The sequence below is a fragment of the Lepisosteus platostomus genome, chromosome 9 (genome assembly GCF_059453375.1).
Source record: "Lepisosteus platostomus isolate fLepPlt1 chromosome 9, fLepPlt1.hap1, whole genome shotgun sequence".
NCBI classification, from domain to species: domain Eukaryota; kingdom Metazoa; phylum Chordata; class Actinopteri; order Semionotiformes; family Lepisosteidae; genus Lepisosteus; species Lepisosteus platostomus.
The window spans coordinates 50,269,854-50,284,486 of NC_142619.1; the positions used below are offsets into that span (position 1 = coordinate 50,269,854).

The following is a 14,633-nucleotide window of genomic DNA, read 5'->3' on the forward strand; positions in this document are numbered from 1 at the left end:
CAGTCAGAGTGGTTTCTGTGGAGCCTTCCAGCTGGTTGCTTAATTGATGCTGGCTGAAATTATGTATCCAATGTTTTCTGCTGTAGTCCTCAGCTTTGATTCATGCTGAAATGGACAGCAAGAAGAGCTACTAGTTCAGCCATCTGTTCTTTTATATCATAAAGTACCGTACTGTATTCAACTAAGAAGCAGGAGTGACAGAATGATGAACAATCAATGATTAATCAAATCTATTGCTTATGTTTTGATATTCACTAACCTGTAACTGCAGTAAGAAAGTTTGCTTACATTTTTTGGGCTGTGAGACATCTTGGACTCTTTCAACTAGAATTTGGTTTCTCTAGTATAGTTGCAGGGGTTTAATCAGACATTACTGAAAGGAAATGAATTTACAAAGTTTATGAGCTTTTATTTTTGTTTATTCTCCTAGAAATGGGATTGATATGTCAGGAAATAAACTACAGTTCTACTAAATTAAGCCAATCTGGTGACCACTAGACCACTAGGCAATTAATGTTTACTAAACTTTAAGTCCCTCCTCCACCTCCATCAGGTCATTGCTGAGTGTTGGCTCCAAAGAGGTAATCAGAAAATCCCCCTCTGCCTCTTCTATAGGTATATGCTGCTGCAAAAAGGCAAGACCGTCACGCCCTCTGCAGCATGAGGACGCTCCTACTCTGTCCTGTCCCTAGTTTCCTGCTTTGCTGTCCTTCCGGTTTCCCTCTTTCCTTGGGCTATATATTTCCGGGTCACTTATTCTGCCTCGCTCGGCATTAACGTTCAGATGTCCTGAGACCCGCCTAGCACCAGGTCGCCCCACATCCGCTACCTGAGGGCATAGGTTTCTATACGGCACTCCTGAACTCTTTGCACTGACGAGCCCGGGCTAACTCCCCGTTCCGCCGCCTCGCACAGGGCCTTTTTCGCTCTCCTGCCTCTCCACGGTTTGTCCCTTCCGACATCCGTGACAAAGACAAAGCTTCATCTCTTACATATATTTAAAAATTTACCGATATCTGAAACAGTATGTGCTCCATAGAATGGTTGACCTCATATCTAGAACCTGAAAAATATTTTTCTTGTTTCTTGTAAAAATACACATTAGTGTTATACAGTTTCCTAAAAAAAGTGTAATATAATTTACATTAAGGTCAGACACACAATTCCACAGTATTATTTGAAGTTGATTAAAAAATGGGGAAGGATGGTGGCACTGTGGTAAGCATTTCAGGCTCTCAGCCCTGTGGCCCCTGGGTTCAATTCCAGACCTGTGGTGCTACAGTATCAGCTTGTATGTTCTCCTTGTGTCCTCTGGGTGGTCCGGTTTCCTCCTACAGTCCAAAAACCTACTGGTAGGTTAATTGGCTTCAGGCAAAATTGGCCCTGGTTTGAATGTGCGTGTTTGTGTTCGTGTCTGTGTGTGCCCTGCGATAGACTGGCATCCTGTCAGGAGTGTAGCCTACCTTCTGCTCATTGCTTGCTGTGATAGACTCCAGCCCTGTATTGGATAAAGTGGTCAGAAAATGGATGGATGGATGGATGGATGTTCCAAAATGTATTTATGTACTTTAGAGGATCAATCACTAAACCTTGAAATAACATATAACAAAAAGGCATGCAGAAATTAAATGATACATTATTGTTTTTACTATTCTTGTGCTTCAAGGATCAAAATAATTTAATTGAGAGTTAGCTTTAAGAACCTGACAATGAATTGAAAATATTTTCTGTAAAATTCTTTTTATTCCAGAATCACAAGCCAAACAAGTTTCAACATCTTTTGAATTACTTTCGTACTAGTGTTTGTCTTCTCCAAGGACAGTATTAAGGTGAATTAAAGTACACTACAGGCATAGAAGTACTGTAGCAAACAGAAAGTGCACAACAGAAAATGATGAAAATTCTGTCATGTTTCTGCATAACAGAAAATGATGGGTGCATGTTCGTTATGAGTATTACATGTGTGTGGTATGCTTTCAGGTTTTTGGTGTTCTATTTTTTGTGTGTGTATTCCAGGCAAAGACTTTCTGTTAGTGGTGAATTCAGCTGACCCAGATAAAGACAATAATATAATCACTGGGGAGGGTCCGGAGGGAGACCTAGCTGGGCTTGAAGAGCTCTCAGAAGATCTTGATGAAAACGATGAAGAGGGTGGGCCCAAAGGACAAGAAAGCACCGTGCAACTGGAGCAGCAGATGCTAGAAAGCAATTTCACAAGTAAATGAAAATAACTCTACAAATCATTCTTCATTTTAACATAATAGATTTGCTTCCAATACAAATATGGCCACAAAGCCTGTGAAATACGCACTTTACTATAGCTGTTTTATAAGAAAGATATTTCCAGAGCTACAGCATATTGCTGGCATTAATAGTCGGATCTTGTTGTTGTCACAGACTGCACTAATAATACATTTTGAGAACCCAGAACAGTAACAAGGTTCTAAAGATTAAGTCCATTACCAAGACATGCTATGAAATAAACACATAAGAAAAACATCTTTTAACTCACAGCTTCTAACTGCTGAGTAAATTTGTGTTTGCATTGAAAAACGATTCAATTGCACTGATCAAAGGAATGCACAGTAAGCTTTAATGTGGTGATTTCAAAGCCTGCCATCTTGAGAATATGTTTAAAGACAGATACGTTCAATATCCCAGACCACTTTGCATCTGTCACCAAATTCTATTTCTTAGACGCTGTTGAGGAATGGATGTAGAATTTAATGTCATTGTTTTAGTTTTAATAAAATGTGTCTTTCATAAGCAAACATTTTATGAAATGAAGAAAAGTCTCTATCTTGTAGTTTAATGAGGGAAAAAATAAAATAAAAACACATTTTCATTCCAAACAGCACCCTGTTGAAGCAGTGAAACCATAGATTAAAACCGAACAACATCAGCACATTCCATATTATTGACTTTATTTTCCCCTGACTCATTAAAATGGCATAAAATGTTCAATTCAAATTGAAAACAAAAAATAATGTAAAGAGGTATTTCAAAGGCACTACACAAAATCACGTCTTTAACCCAATTTCCATTAAACTGATTAACAGATTAACGTAAACAAAAACGTTTACCATTTAAAATTAACTGATATCCGCCATGTTGATTGTTAGTCTGAAACTAAGGTACTGTACTGAAAGACATTTTATATCTGAATCGTAATTAACTTATGGTGCTCTTCATAATGAATGGTTTACTATTAATAGTTTTAGTTTGTATTATATATATTTTTACAAAGACTAATAAAATTAAAGAACCATGATCTATTAAACCTACAGAACATAATCAGCGTAGCACAAAACATTTTGTGGAATAACATGTGGTGGAATAATGTAATGAGAGTTATGTGTAGTGTGCTGTTTGAGTTTCCAAAGAAATATAATTTCATATGTATGCAAGGTGATGCCCAATTCCACCTGTGAATATGGAAAAGCCTATGGCTACAGACATTTTTTATTTAATATAGCATAAAAGATTGTGTTACACTATGCAATTTTTTACACCATTGAACTCAAATATGCAATTGTATAGGAAATCTTGCAAAATATATGTTGTCATATATTTTCAGTATAGATTTGGGCTTTACAACTCATTTCAGATATTGTATCTGTGTTTATTAATTGTAGCAAATTTGACAATGTGATCATTTAAAGTGGTATCAGAGGCAAAATGAAAATCATTCCATTAAAAGTATTTTCTGTCCTTTAGGAGAGAAGAGAATGACAACACACATCCTCATTTCAGATGCTTATGTATTGCGTGAACACAATTCTACAGTGAAGATTAAAACTGGCTTCACTTGAGAGGAGCTCGGAAGACAATAATAGAATTACTGAAACATAAGTGCTACATTGCACACATTTTCATGACATTTATCAAGTGCTAGTTATGTTGACAGAATCATGATATGTCTGTAATGGACAACATTTAGAGTGTTGACATATCTGAAAATTATTCACTGTGAACACTAATAAATCCATTTATCTTTAGATTCAGAAAATGACCGCATAATGGAATCATCTCAGAGGAGAAAACGACTTGCTCAGATCCCATTACAAGGTACAGTACGATATATTAGCCATCATTTACGAAACATCTTATTCAAAATAAGGGAGATATTTCATTTGGCACAATGATAAACTTATTTTATTATTGGAATTTTCAAATCCAAGACTAGATATGCAAAAATCTGCAAAACATTATAGAACACATCTAAATTACTGAGTTCAGTGCTTTATTATTATTTATAATAATAATAATAATTTATAGTTGCTTACACTTATATAGTGCTTTTCTGGACACTCCACTCAAAGCGCTTTACAGATAATGGGGACTCCCATCCATCACCACCAATGTGCAGCATCCACCTGGATGATGCGACGGCACCCATAGTGCGCCAGAACACTCACCACACATCAGCTATCAGTGGGGAGTAGAGCAGAGTAATGAAGCCAATTCATAGATGGGGAATATTAGGAGACCATGATTGGTAAGGGCCAATGGGAAATCTGGCCAGGATGCCGGGGTTACACCCCTACTCTTTTCGAGAGACACCCTGGGATTTTTAATGACCACAGAGAGTCAGGAGCTCGGTTTTACGTCTCATCCAGAGGACAGCTCATGTTTATAGTATAGTGTCCCCCATCACTATACTGGGGCATTAGGACCCCCATGGATCGCAGGGTGAGCACTCCCTGCTGGCCCCATTAACACCTCTTCCAGCAGCAACTTTAGTTTTTCTTAGGAGGTCTTTCATCCAGGTACTGACCAGGCTCACACCTGCTGAACTTCAGTGGGTTGCCAGTTGTGAGTTGCAGATTGATATGATTGCTGGCATTATGGCATACTGGTATTACTCAGTACATTAGCAAATTTGAGTTTAACAATTATAGTTCCAAACTTCCTTTTTATTCTTCCTATAAGATAATCTCATTCATTTAACTGAAATATTTATTTGAGAATTTCATCAAATCAATTAAGGTCAGGTATACTGACCTAGTAAAAAGATATAATTATTTTACTTCGTATATTTTAGTATTATGACAATCTGGAACAGGAGAAGAGCTGTGATCACATAATCTATCTGGAGACAAGATAGAACTCATAGACAAATAATTATCTCTGTTAAAGTTAAAAGCACAACGGCTTACAGGAAATAACAGCAAACATTCACTATGCTCACTGGACACAATATTAATATCAGCACACTGATCAGTAGATTCAGTGCCACACAACATGGGTCTTACCTTTACCTCCCCTGCCTGGAACGATCTCCAAATCCCAGTGTCTTTGAACACAGGTGAAAACAATGAAATATACCATTCAATCCCATTAGACCCATTATCACAACCACAGCTGAAGCTGACTCCTGTTTGAAGATTCAAATATCTACTCAATCGTACAGGAAGTGCTAGAAAAATGGGATGAAATAGTGTTGTGAATATTTGTAAACCTTGTGGAAATCCTGCCAAGTACTGTTAATGTCTGCTCCCAGAGGTCCAACACTATACTGTATGTGGCTGGGCTTCCTCATAATTTGCCAATAAGTGTACCTAATATGGAGGAATATTAAACTGTAAGAGTACTGTGTCATTGTGCATGGTCCTTCTTAAACAAAATAGGCATCTTTGCACATGAAACAGAGAATCTTTCGTATTCCTACTCTTTATAGGGCTATAGCACTCTCTTAACTAGTCCAGGCTTTTTGTGACTCTTGCTGCCCAAAACCCTTGTAGCTTTCTGCATTCTGCATTTTTAATATTTTATCAATATACTGCACTGTATGTATAATATACCCTGAAGCACGTTCAACAGACTTTGCTTTAATGGACTTTGGATTTAGTGGAAATAAATCAGCTATATTTTTGTCTATAAAATCAGAATTTCACCCACATTAATGGGGAAATGCGAAATCATATCACATGCACCTTCCCCCAATTAGACTGTTAAACCAGGGGTGTTCTGTGATTCCCAAGAATTAGGTCTGCAGTGTTCATGGCTTTTTTTATTAAATATTAGTACTGCACTGTGCACACTACTGTATTGAATGCTGCAGTAAATGACAAAAATCTTATTGCTCAAAAATCCTTGAAAGCTGTGTGACAACAGGTGCACAATATGTACAATGTAAACATTTAAGATTAGATTTTTAATTTGCCATACTATGTGATGCAATTACTAGCCACCTTTAGCTTTTCATTGACTTCTTTATCTTTTTTGCAGAGCACCAGTTTGACCCCTGCAGCATCCCAATGACTGAGGGGTCATGTTCTGATTATACACTGCTCTGGTATTACCACCCAAAGTCTAATGACTGCAGGCCTTTTGTTTATGGTGGCTGTGGAGGGAACAGCAATAGGTTCTCATCCAAGAAAAGCTGTGAACTGAGGTGTAAGAAGGAAACAAGAGGTAAGACTCTGAATAGTGCAATAACCTTTGTAATTCTCTGCTTAATGAATCATATTATTGGTTGACAGAATATTATTGAAAATGAGAGATGCTAAGAGTTGTTGCCAGTCAGATAACGTGAATGCCACTATTAACCACTCTTTACTTACCACTGATAGTCATGAAATGTCAATGGTGCTGCCGGACATAGAATTTTTATGAACATTTGCATTGTTAGTTATATTTTTGTAGTTTTTGTTTCAATTGAATAAAAAACTTGAAAATGCAGAAATAAAAAATCAAACATGTGCACCAATCTCTGTATGTGTCACTTAAATATATTTGGACAGTATTTAACCTAAGTAGTTGCAGAGAAATGGTTCCAAAATTCCCCGGTACTAATACAGAGAAGCAGCATTTTAAAAAACATAAGGGCCAGATCAGATGTTGTACGAGCACAGTTTTAGGAGTGTTTCTGTTTGGTCAAGGTGCTTTCAGACTAAGACTACTTGGCCATCCCTCGATGTAAAAGTGTTTGCATGATGTGTCACTGGTTCCAATACGTACAAATAAAAGTTTGTATTTTGTCATTGGGAAGTGTTTGTTTTCGACGATTGCTTCAGCATTTTAAATTTTGCGTTTCTTTTCAGAGCCTGCCAGGTGAAAAAAATCTCACCTGTACACCGTAAAGAGAAAAGAAGAAGAAATAATGGAAGTATCCCTTTTTTTTAGTAATGGTGCATTATCACATATCACATAACAACAATGCATTACTGCTATAATTACATTTTGTATTTAATCAGTGTAGCAAAAGCATAAAAACTACATCATTACAAATTATTGTCATGCAAAGTGTATAAAGGCAACTAAAATAATGTTTCCTGTTAATCGTGTCATTAACCAAGTAAATTGTGCAAGATATCATAAGAGGTTTAGTGAAAAGAATGTTATTTCTCTAGCACTGTTAGTACTATTTGTACAAAAAAACTAAACTTATTTTTAGTTTTGATATAAAAAGGCCAAAATAAAAATATATATTTTTCTCTCACTAGTCTGCCTGTATTTGTATATGTTATTGAGAGCTTTCCATTCTGTTAAGGGACTAAGAATGAATCATGTTTGTATCAGTAAGGTGAAAGAGGAAAAGAAGTCTTAACATTTTCAGTGGCCCCTCACTACTCTTACCCAGGTCAAGACAGTTAAGAAAACCAAAATATTATCAGCTTCAGACTTAATACAAAAATAATCAGCCTGCATTAAATCTGAATGGAGCTTTCTTAGACTTAAAGATTTCATACACTTAAAAGTAATAATAAATAAATGTTGTTGTAGGTTCTATGCAGTACATCTGCCTGGTATACAATAGCAGAAGGCTTTTCTGAGTGCTAATTTCATCAATGATAATGCTCACTCTATGCAGAGACTGTTGTCAACAGTTTCTCAGCTGTGATGGAGTTACCAAAATGGACTGGCCCATATGCAACATGTCTTGTAGGCTTTTGGAAGAATTTTCCAGCTTCCATTATCATGCTCCTGGAAGCAGGAAACAGCTAGACACTAACCTTTTTTCTCTAAAAAGAATGAAAAGACAATCCAACAAAAATTTGAATATCTCTGGATTTGGATAGCAGATCCTAGTCCTAATTCTCTTTATTCAAAATTAAGAAACGTTTTTGTTTTCAAATATTTCGTTCTTGGGGTACACTTGATGGCTTTTTCACTGCCAATTAAAATAAAACAAAAAGGATGTTCCCTGTTCTGTAGAAGGTCACTGCACTTGTATACTATGTGTAAATTGCCTCTGGGGCTTTTTTCTGCCATTTTGCTTAATGAGCCAAAAGATTTGTTGAGATATGATTTTATCACCACATCGTTTATAAATACATGATTAATTAATCTAATAAGGAAGGCCAAAAGTAGTACAATATATACATTTAAGTTAGCCTTCTTACTAATGATAAAGAAAAAGTGCATGTTCCAATACTGTGCACAAGTACAGGTCTGTAGAATCTGACAGACGAGAAGCATAAGAAACAGTAAATTTAACATTTAGTTTAATTTAAGATGTGTTTTTCTGGACCTTTGAACTTCTTTGTGCTAAGAACACAAAGTAAGATTACAAAAAGAGGAGGGTATTAGGTCTGTCTTGGTTGCTAATATCTTATGGACCCTACAATGTTTTCCAGTCTAAATGCACAACATCTTGGTTTTCACTTATGCCCACAGAATCTTCTTTCACTATTAGTCCTGAAATTATCTTCAACAACATGCTGATGACAGTGACAGAAGTTCCTGTGAATGAAGTGTCAAGGATGAACCCGTTAGGAATGCTAAAGCTTAAACAATGTCTGAGTCCTGTTGAACAGATTGACATTTAAATAAAACTTTAACTCTGTGTAATTTGTAAATTCTAATAAAACGTAAGGTTTAACTTTGTGGAAGCCAGGTATCAATAAAATGCACAAAATTTCTTAATATACAGTTCTCCAATGGCGATGTAGTCTTACTGAAAACATTCTTACTAATGAATTAATAATTTTCACAAAAATGACTCGCATTCTGTTTCTGGAGTATGTAATTTTGTAAAATGGTTGATTTTCATGTCAGGGGAGGTATATAAAGGTTTGCCAAAAGACTGTGCAAATCCTTCCCCTGAAATCCAGGCTTTTTTCATGTCTGAGCTTTTCTCCTGAACACCTGCTCTCCTTGGCTGTGTCCTGTCTGTACTCCACCTCCTGGAGGGGACTCAGACCTGCTGTTCCTTCCTAGCAGTGCAGCATTTGAGCAATGTGGGCCACTTGATTTGCAGGAAGCACTTTAACTGCCTCATCCACTGAAAAATAAAAGTAAACTGTGCTTGAAGGATAAACCTTGCTGTGCATTTATGTTTGATCAGTGGTTTTATAGCGTTTTTGATTATTCTGTGCTTTAGTGCATGGAAGGAAATAAAACTGGCTAGCTATTTACTGTATAACTCCAACAGCCAACTGTTACTTGTCTATTGAGCATTTATAATTTGCATAGGTGTGTATGATTTTTGTGCCTGTTGTATTCTGTCCATATTATACTGATATTCATTTTGTTTCTTTTTAAATAAGAGACATTTTTAAAATCCTTTCCAAATTTTAGAGGATTAGGTGTAATTTAGTGATGTAACTACCCATAAAGCGAATATCATACCCCAGCCCCAGCAACTGAATATTTAGTTTTTTCCTCTTGGTGGTGAAACACTGATTCTGGAACTTGTTGATGCATATGTGTCACCAGCAGGACATAGAGCTGGGAAGGACTTAGTCCAGATGATGGAACAGCAAGAGATTGCAGGTACATTTCAAAGGACAAAGTGGGATGATTTATAGCAGGGTATTCCTTTCAAAGGTTGTCGGCTTCTTATCTGCTGTGAAATACAAATTGTGCAGACACAAAGATATAAACCTCCAGGAGGAAAAGACAAAAGATATGTTATAGTTTTAGACCTTCAGTGGGTTTTTATAGTCATTTAGTAATTTTATTTTCTTTTATTCTGTTTACGTGAGGTTGGGTTTTCTTGTAGTTTAAGCAGGAAAGTAGTCACAGTGCCATTTGACTGCTTCGTTATGAAGAAAGTCTCTCTCGCATTCTTCTGCAGCAACCTTAAAACACTATAACAACTGCTTTGTTTCCTAACCCCATAACAGCAAGTATTTCAAATGGATTTCAATAATATCCAACAAGAGAAGAAAGAACAAAGTGTGGATTTTGAAAGCTGACATGATGGAAAATCAAATTTAGTGAAAATATGGAAAGCCAATCTGGCTGATAATTATCGCTTCATATTCTTCTTTCAAAATAAAACAAAAACCCGTTATACTGTAATTAAATATCTGACAGGAATGCACAGAGATGTGTTTATTGATATGAGGATACTTCTGGGATTGTTGAATTAAATAGAATCATTGAGACACATCATTTCTTCGGGCAATGATATTAAGAAAATGAGAAATAAGTGCCTGAAATCTCATTGTTAATCTATGAATTTTCACAATTTGCCAACAAGTTGATATTGAGTACTCATGATGGAAATGCATGTTTGTGAGTCATATGTAAGACTGAATAATATTTTTCCCCTATTCAACTTAAATTAATAACGAAGAGACGCTTCTTATAAAGTGTTATTAAAACATATCAGATGACAATTCATTTTTTATTATTATGATTTCAAAATAGAAATCAAAAGAAAATAAATACTTTCTTCTTTGTTTCCATTAGAACCCGCCATTATTTCAGTTTTGCCTATTACCAGACTCTGAATGATTGCTCTTAATTGCAATATGATTCATTGGACTCAGCTGAGTTTACACATGTACCATTCCTCCTACATAATTTACATTCCACTGGCCAGGTTTCTTTTCTCTAAGGATACTAACGTGTGTTTAACCTCCCTCGCATTTTATCCTAATTAGGCTTTTGTACAACAAATTTAAATAAATTAATGTTAACTAATTTAAAGTTTTACGTGCAAGATTGCAATGACCTTTAATGAGTCTTAAGGAAGATTTCGTTCTTTAATTCTCATAGCGATGAACATTTTTACATCAGTCTGTGCTTCAGGAACATTTCTCAGTTTAGAACTAAATCTTTCAGCTATGCACTGTTCTTCCATGCATTTATTTTCTCATCCACTTTCATCTAATACAGGATTATGGGGGGCCAGAGCCTATGCAAGCAAGGAGAACAAGGAAGTATACATCCTGGACAGGACACCAGTCCATTGCAGGGGCGCACGCAGACACAATTACAGACATGCTCACACTCACCAGATTTCCAAGATGGTGAGAACACAGAAACTGTGGTGCTGATACAGTAGCACCCCAGGAATCTAACTCAGGGCCCCAACGCTGCTAACCACCGCACCACCACCCCAGCCTTCTGTTCCTCTTTACTAACTAAAACCATATTCACGTAAACTAAATACCTAAAGATAAACTGAGTCATTCAAAACATAATTTCAAATATACTGTGGACAAATTCCCTTTAACCTGGTTCTCTTTAACCTGATCTGCAGCTGAAAGTGTTATAACAGTAATGTCTATGCACCCTGATAAATTAATAAGACTTTTTAGTTGCACAGTATTGTAGTCTTTATCTTTTGTCCTGTGGTCATAACAAATAAGAAATGTATCCACGGGAATTTCTGTTAAAAACAATATTATTTCAGTTTCCTTTTTACACAGATTTTCCATACTCACGATGTGCTTAAAGCAGCTGTCCTGCGAAAACTCTCGCAAGCTCTCGACCTGAAACATGTGAAAATTAAAAAAATATTAGTTTGTATGTTCTCCTTGTGTTCGTATGGATTTTCGCCTGGTGCTCTGGTTTCCGCCCACAGTCCAAAGATGTACTGGTAGGTAAATTGGCTTCTGGGAAAATTGTCTTGGTCTGCGTGTGTGTGTATTTGTGTCTGTGTGTGCCCTGTGAAGGACTGGAGTCCAGTCCAGGATGTACCCTGCTTCTGCTTGCCAGAACAGGCTCTGGCTCTGGCTCTCTTACGGCCCAGAATGGATGTAGAGGAGGTGCTGTCCCTTAGCTTTTCATCTGAGGGCTGTGGGAGTGTGGAACAAGTTACCCAGCCATGCCGTTGAAGCTGATAACTGACTTCTTTCAAGAATCATCTGGACGAGGTCCTTGGGTCAATTGCCTACTAAATGATAAAAATCAATAAGCGGTACTGCAGAATTGGTAAAAAATAATAAAAGAAATGTTTTCCCTAATTTAGACCATTTGTCGGAAGGGGTATTTTAGTGCATTGTCTGAAAAACTGGCTCAAGGATTAATTTAGTTTTATATCTGAGAGATTTCAAATCTGGTGTAGCGAGCATACTCATTTTGTCACTTGCTGTGATAACAGAGCAGGGTGAGGTGGGGAATGAAGTAAACAAGAATATTGTCTCAAATTATTTATTAAATAATTTATTATAAACCATAAATGTTAAAATTACAGTTAAAATTTAAAAAGGCAATTGTTAGGTTCCCAGTGCCCATCCATATTTTTCCTTGATAGTATCTAATTAAAATAGATGCTTTTAAACCTGAAGTTTAAACCTGCTTACAGTGTAAATTGCATATTCCTGTATCTAGTTTTGAAAATGAAGTTATTAACAACTGCCAACAGTTTTAGGTTTAATCACAACATCGTTATTGTTTCAATTCTCCATTTGAAAATCTCCGGCTATATTGTTTTTGTAATTTGAAAGCTGGATAAGCAAAGAAATTGGCAGTGGGAAAATGACGTTATCAGCTGAAGATGCCCTGGTGCACACCTGAACACTCAAGGCCATTCAGCATACTCACCACTTCTGTTACAGCACACTAGAGCCTCACAAACATCTTTAATCATACAGCATTTCAGAAATAAAACTCTAGAAGCTTAGCCTCATCTTCCATTTATAACACCCATCCATTTTTAACTGCTTCATCCTCTTCAGGGCTGCAGGGGAGCTGGAGCCTATTCTGACAAGCGAAGGGCACAAGGCAAGATACACCCGGATGGGATGCCTGTCCATCGCAGGACGCACGCAGACACAAATGCAGACACGCACGCACTCACACTAGGACCAAATTTCCCAGAACCTTATTACCCTGCTACAGTATATCTTTGGGCTGTAGGAGGAAACCAGGCAAAAACCCCTGCAAACACAAGAAGAGCATACAAACTTCATGCGGATAGCACCCCAGGTCTGGAACTGAACTCAGGGCCCCAGCGCTGTGATGTAGCAATGCTAACTGTTGTGCCTCCGTGCTGCTCCCTTCATTTATACCACCTAATAAAAAAATCAATAAAACAAGTCTTTGTTATAATTTTGCATGATACACAGAATTTTTTTTAGTACTATTATGTTTCCTTCACTAATCGTAAATGTGAAATCAGAAGCATCTGGCATGAGCCACACTACATTATTTCCAGTACAGTAAATTTTAATGCAGCATGAAGCCTAATAAAAAAGCAAACATCCCCATATTCTGTGTCAAATTAGAACATTGGACAATTAGGACTCAACTGCTTCTAGTACATTGTTAGCTGATCTGACTTCATAGACAGTATAATGAAAACAAGTCTCTTTTAATTAGTGCTGAGATCCTATTGGCAATTAATCCCTGCAGATATATAATGGGGCAATTAAGTAAAGCCATGAAATATACTGTCACAAAGATGACAAATTTCAATTTACTACTCACTTCCCTGCACCATTGTTCTTCACTTCATGAAACTTCAGATGTTATTTTATTAGTTACTGGAAGCTGCTACTTTCAAGTGCTGACAGTTCAGAGGAATTGAAACAGACATCGGCACAAGCAGCTTTGCCCATAATGGAAGAGCCTACTGGTTGCAGTAAATGAAACATTCCGATTTATGCCTTTGTGACTGTGTTCTCAGTTTTCAATTCCGAATAATGGAGTGGTCTTGGTTCCCACATAAGGAGCATTCTAACAAAACTTTGGAAATGGTGATCTTGATCTATTTCCTGGGGCCTTCCTTCAGACCTGGAACCCAATCTACCCCAGTAGGCAATCCACTGATGATAAATCCTACCCTACTACCACCATTTGTTGAAGCCCCCACCGTCATAATGACTAACTGAAGGCAAGGAGGCTTAGCGTGATAGTTACTAATTGAAATTTGGTACGCCTGATTACTCATATAATGTACATATTAGGCATGTCACAAGAAATGGTGCATGTTTCTTTGAATTATAACACTGAACATTAATGATCTGTCTAAATAGTAATAAATCTTAGCATCTGTCTGCATTTTTAGACAGAAGTGCTAAATACTGTATACTGTAGGTAAGCAGACGTAAGAGCAGAAGTTGTCAAAAATGGTAAAGCATTAGCTTAACGGTTTAGTGTCAAGGAGGGAGGGATTAAAAAAGTTAAAGGGGATATTTAATAGAGGTTTGAATTCAGTACCAGGCTTCATGCACATGTTTCTTTCTGTGAAAGAGCAAACCTTTCATAGGAATAGAATTAAAACAAGCACTAGCAATGTATCAAATGAGAAAGGTTTATTTCGTTATTTGTTAATAACGGTTATAAAATACGCTCTTAAACTCGTAATGTTTAGTTTATCATGTATCAAGGAAAAAACAATTATGAGTGCTTTGTGCAGAGAGCCGAAATGAAATATGAAAAATTACAATCAATATAATAAAACATAGACCTAACAATTCTTAAACTGGGCTCACACATTCCTTCAGCAC

General features: G+C 36.7%; 1 protein-coding gene across 3 annotated transcripts in view; it reads left to right on the top strand.

Annotated features, from left to right (window-relative positions):
* Positions 1-7,444, top strand: part of col7a1l (collagen type VII alpha 1-like) — a 156,546-nt gene extending 149,102 nt beyond the window's left edge. For all 3 annotated transcript variants that reach the window (XM_088645415.1, XM_088645416.1, XM_088645417.1), the window contains 4 exons: positions 2,017-2,217; positions 4,000-4,068; positions 6,232-6,417; positions 7,047-7,444. In XM_088645415.1, coding sequence (XP_088501541.1) covers positions 2,017-2,217; positions 4,000-4,068; positions 6,232-6,417; positions 7,047-7,060 — 470 coding nt within the window. In that variant the 3' untranslated portion in view covers positions 7,061-7,444. The remainder of the gene's footprint in view (positions 1-2,016; positions 2,218-3,999; positions 4,069-6,231; positions 6,418-7,046) is intronic.
* The last annotated feature ends 7,189 nt before the right edge of the window (positions 7,445-14,633 follow it).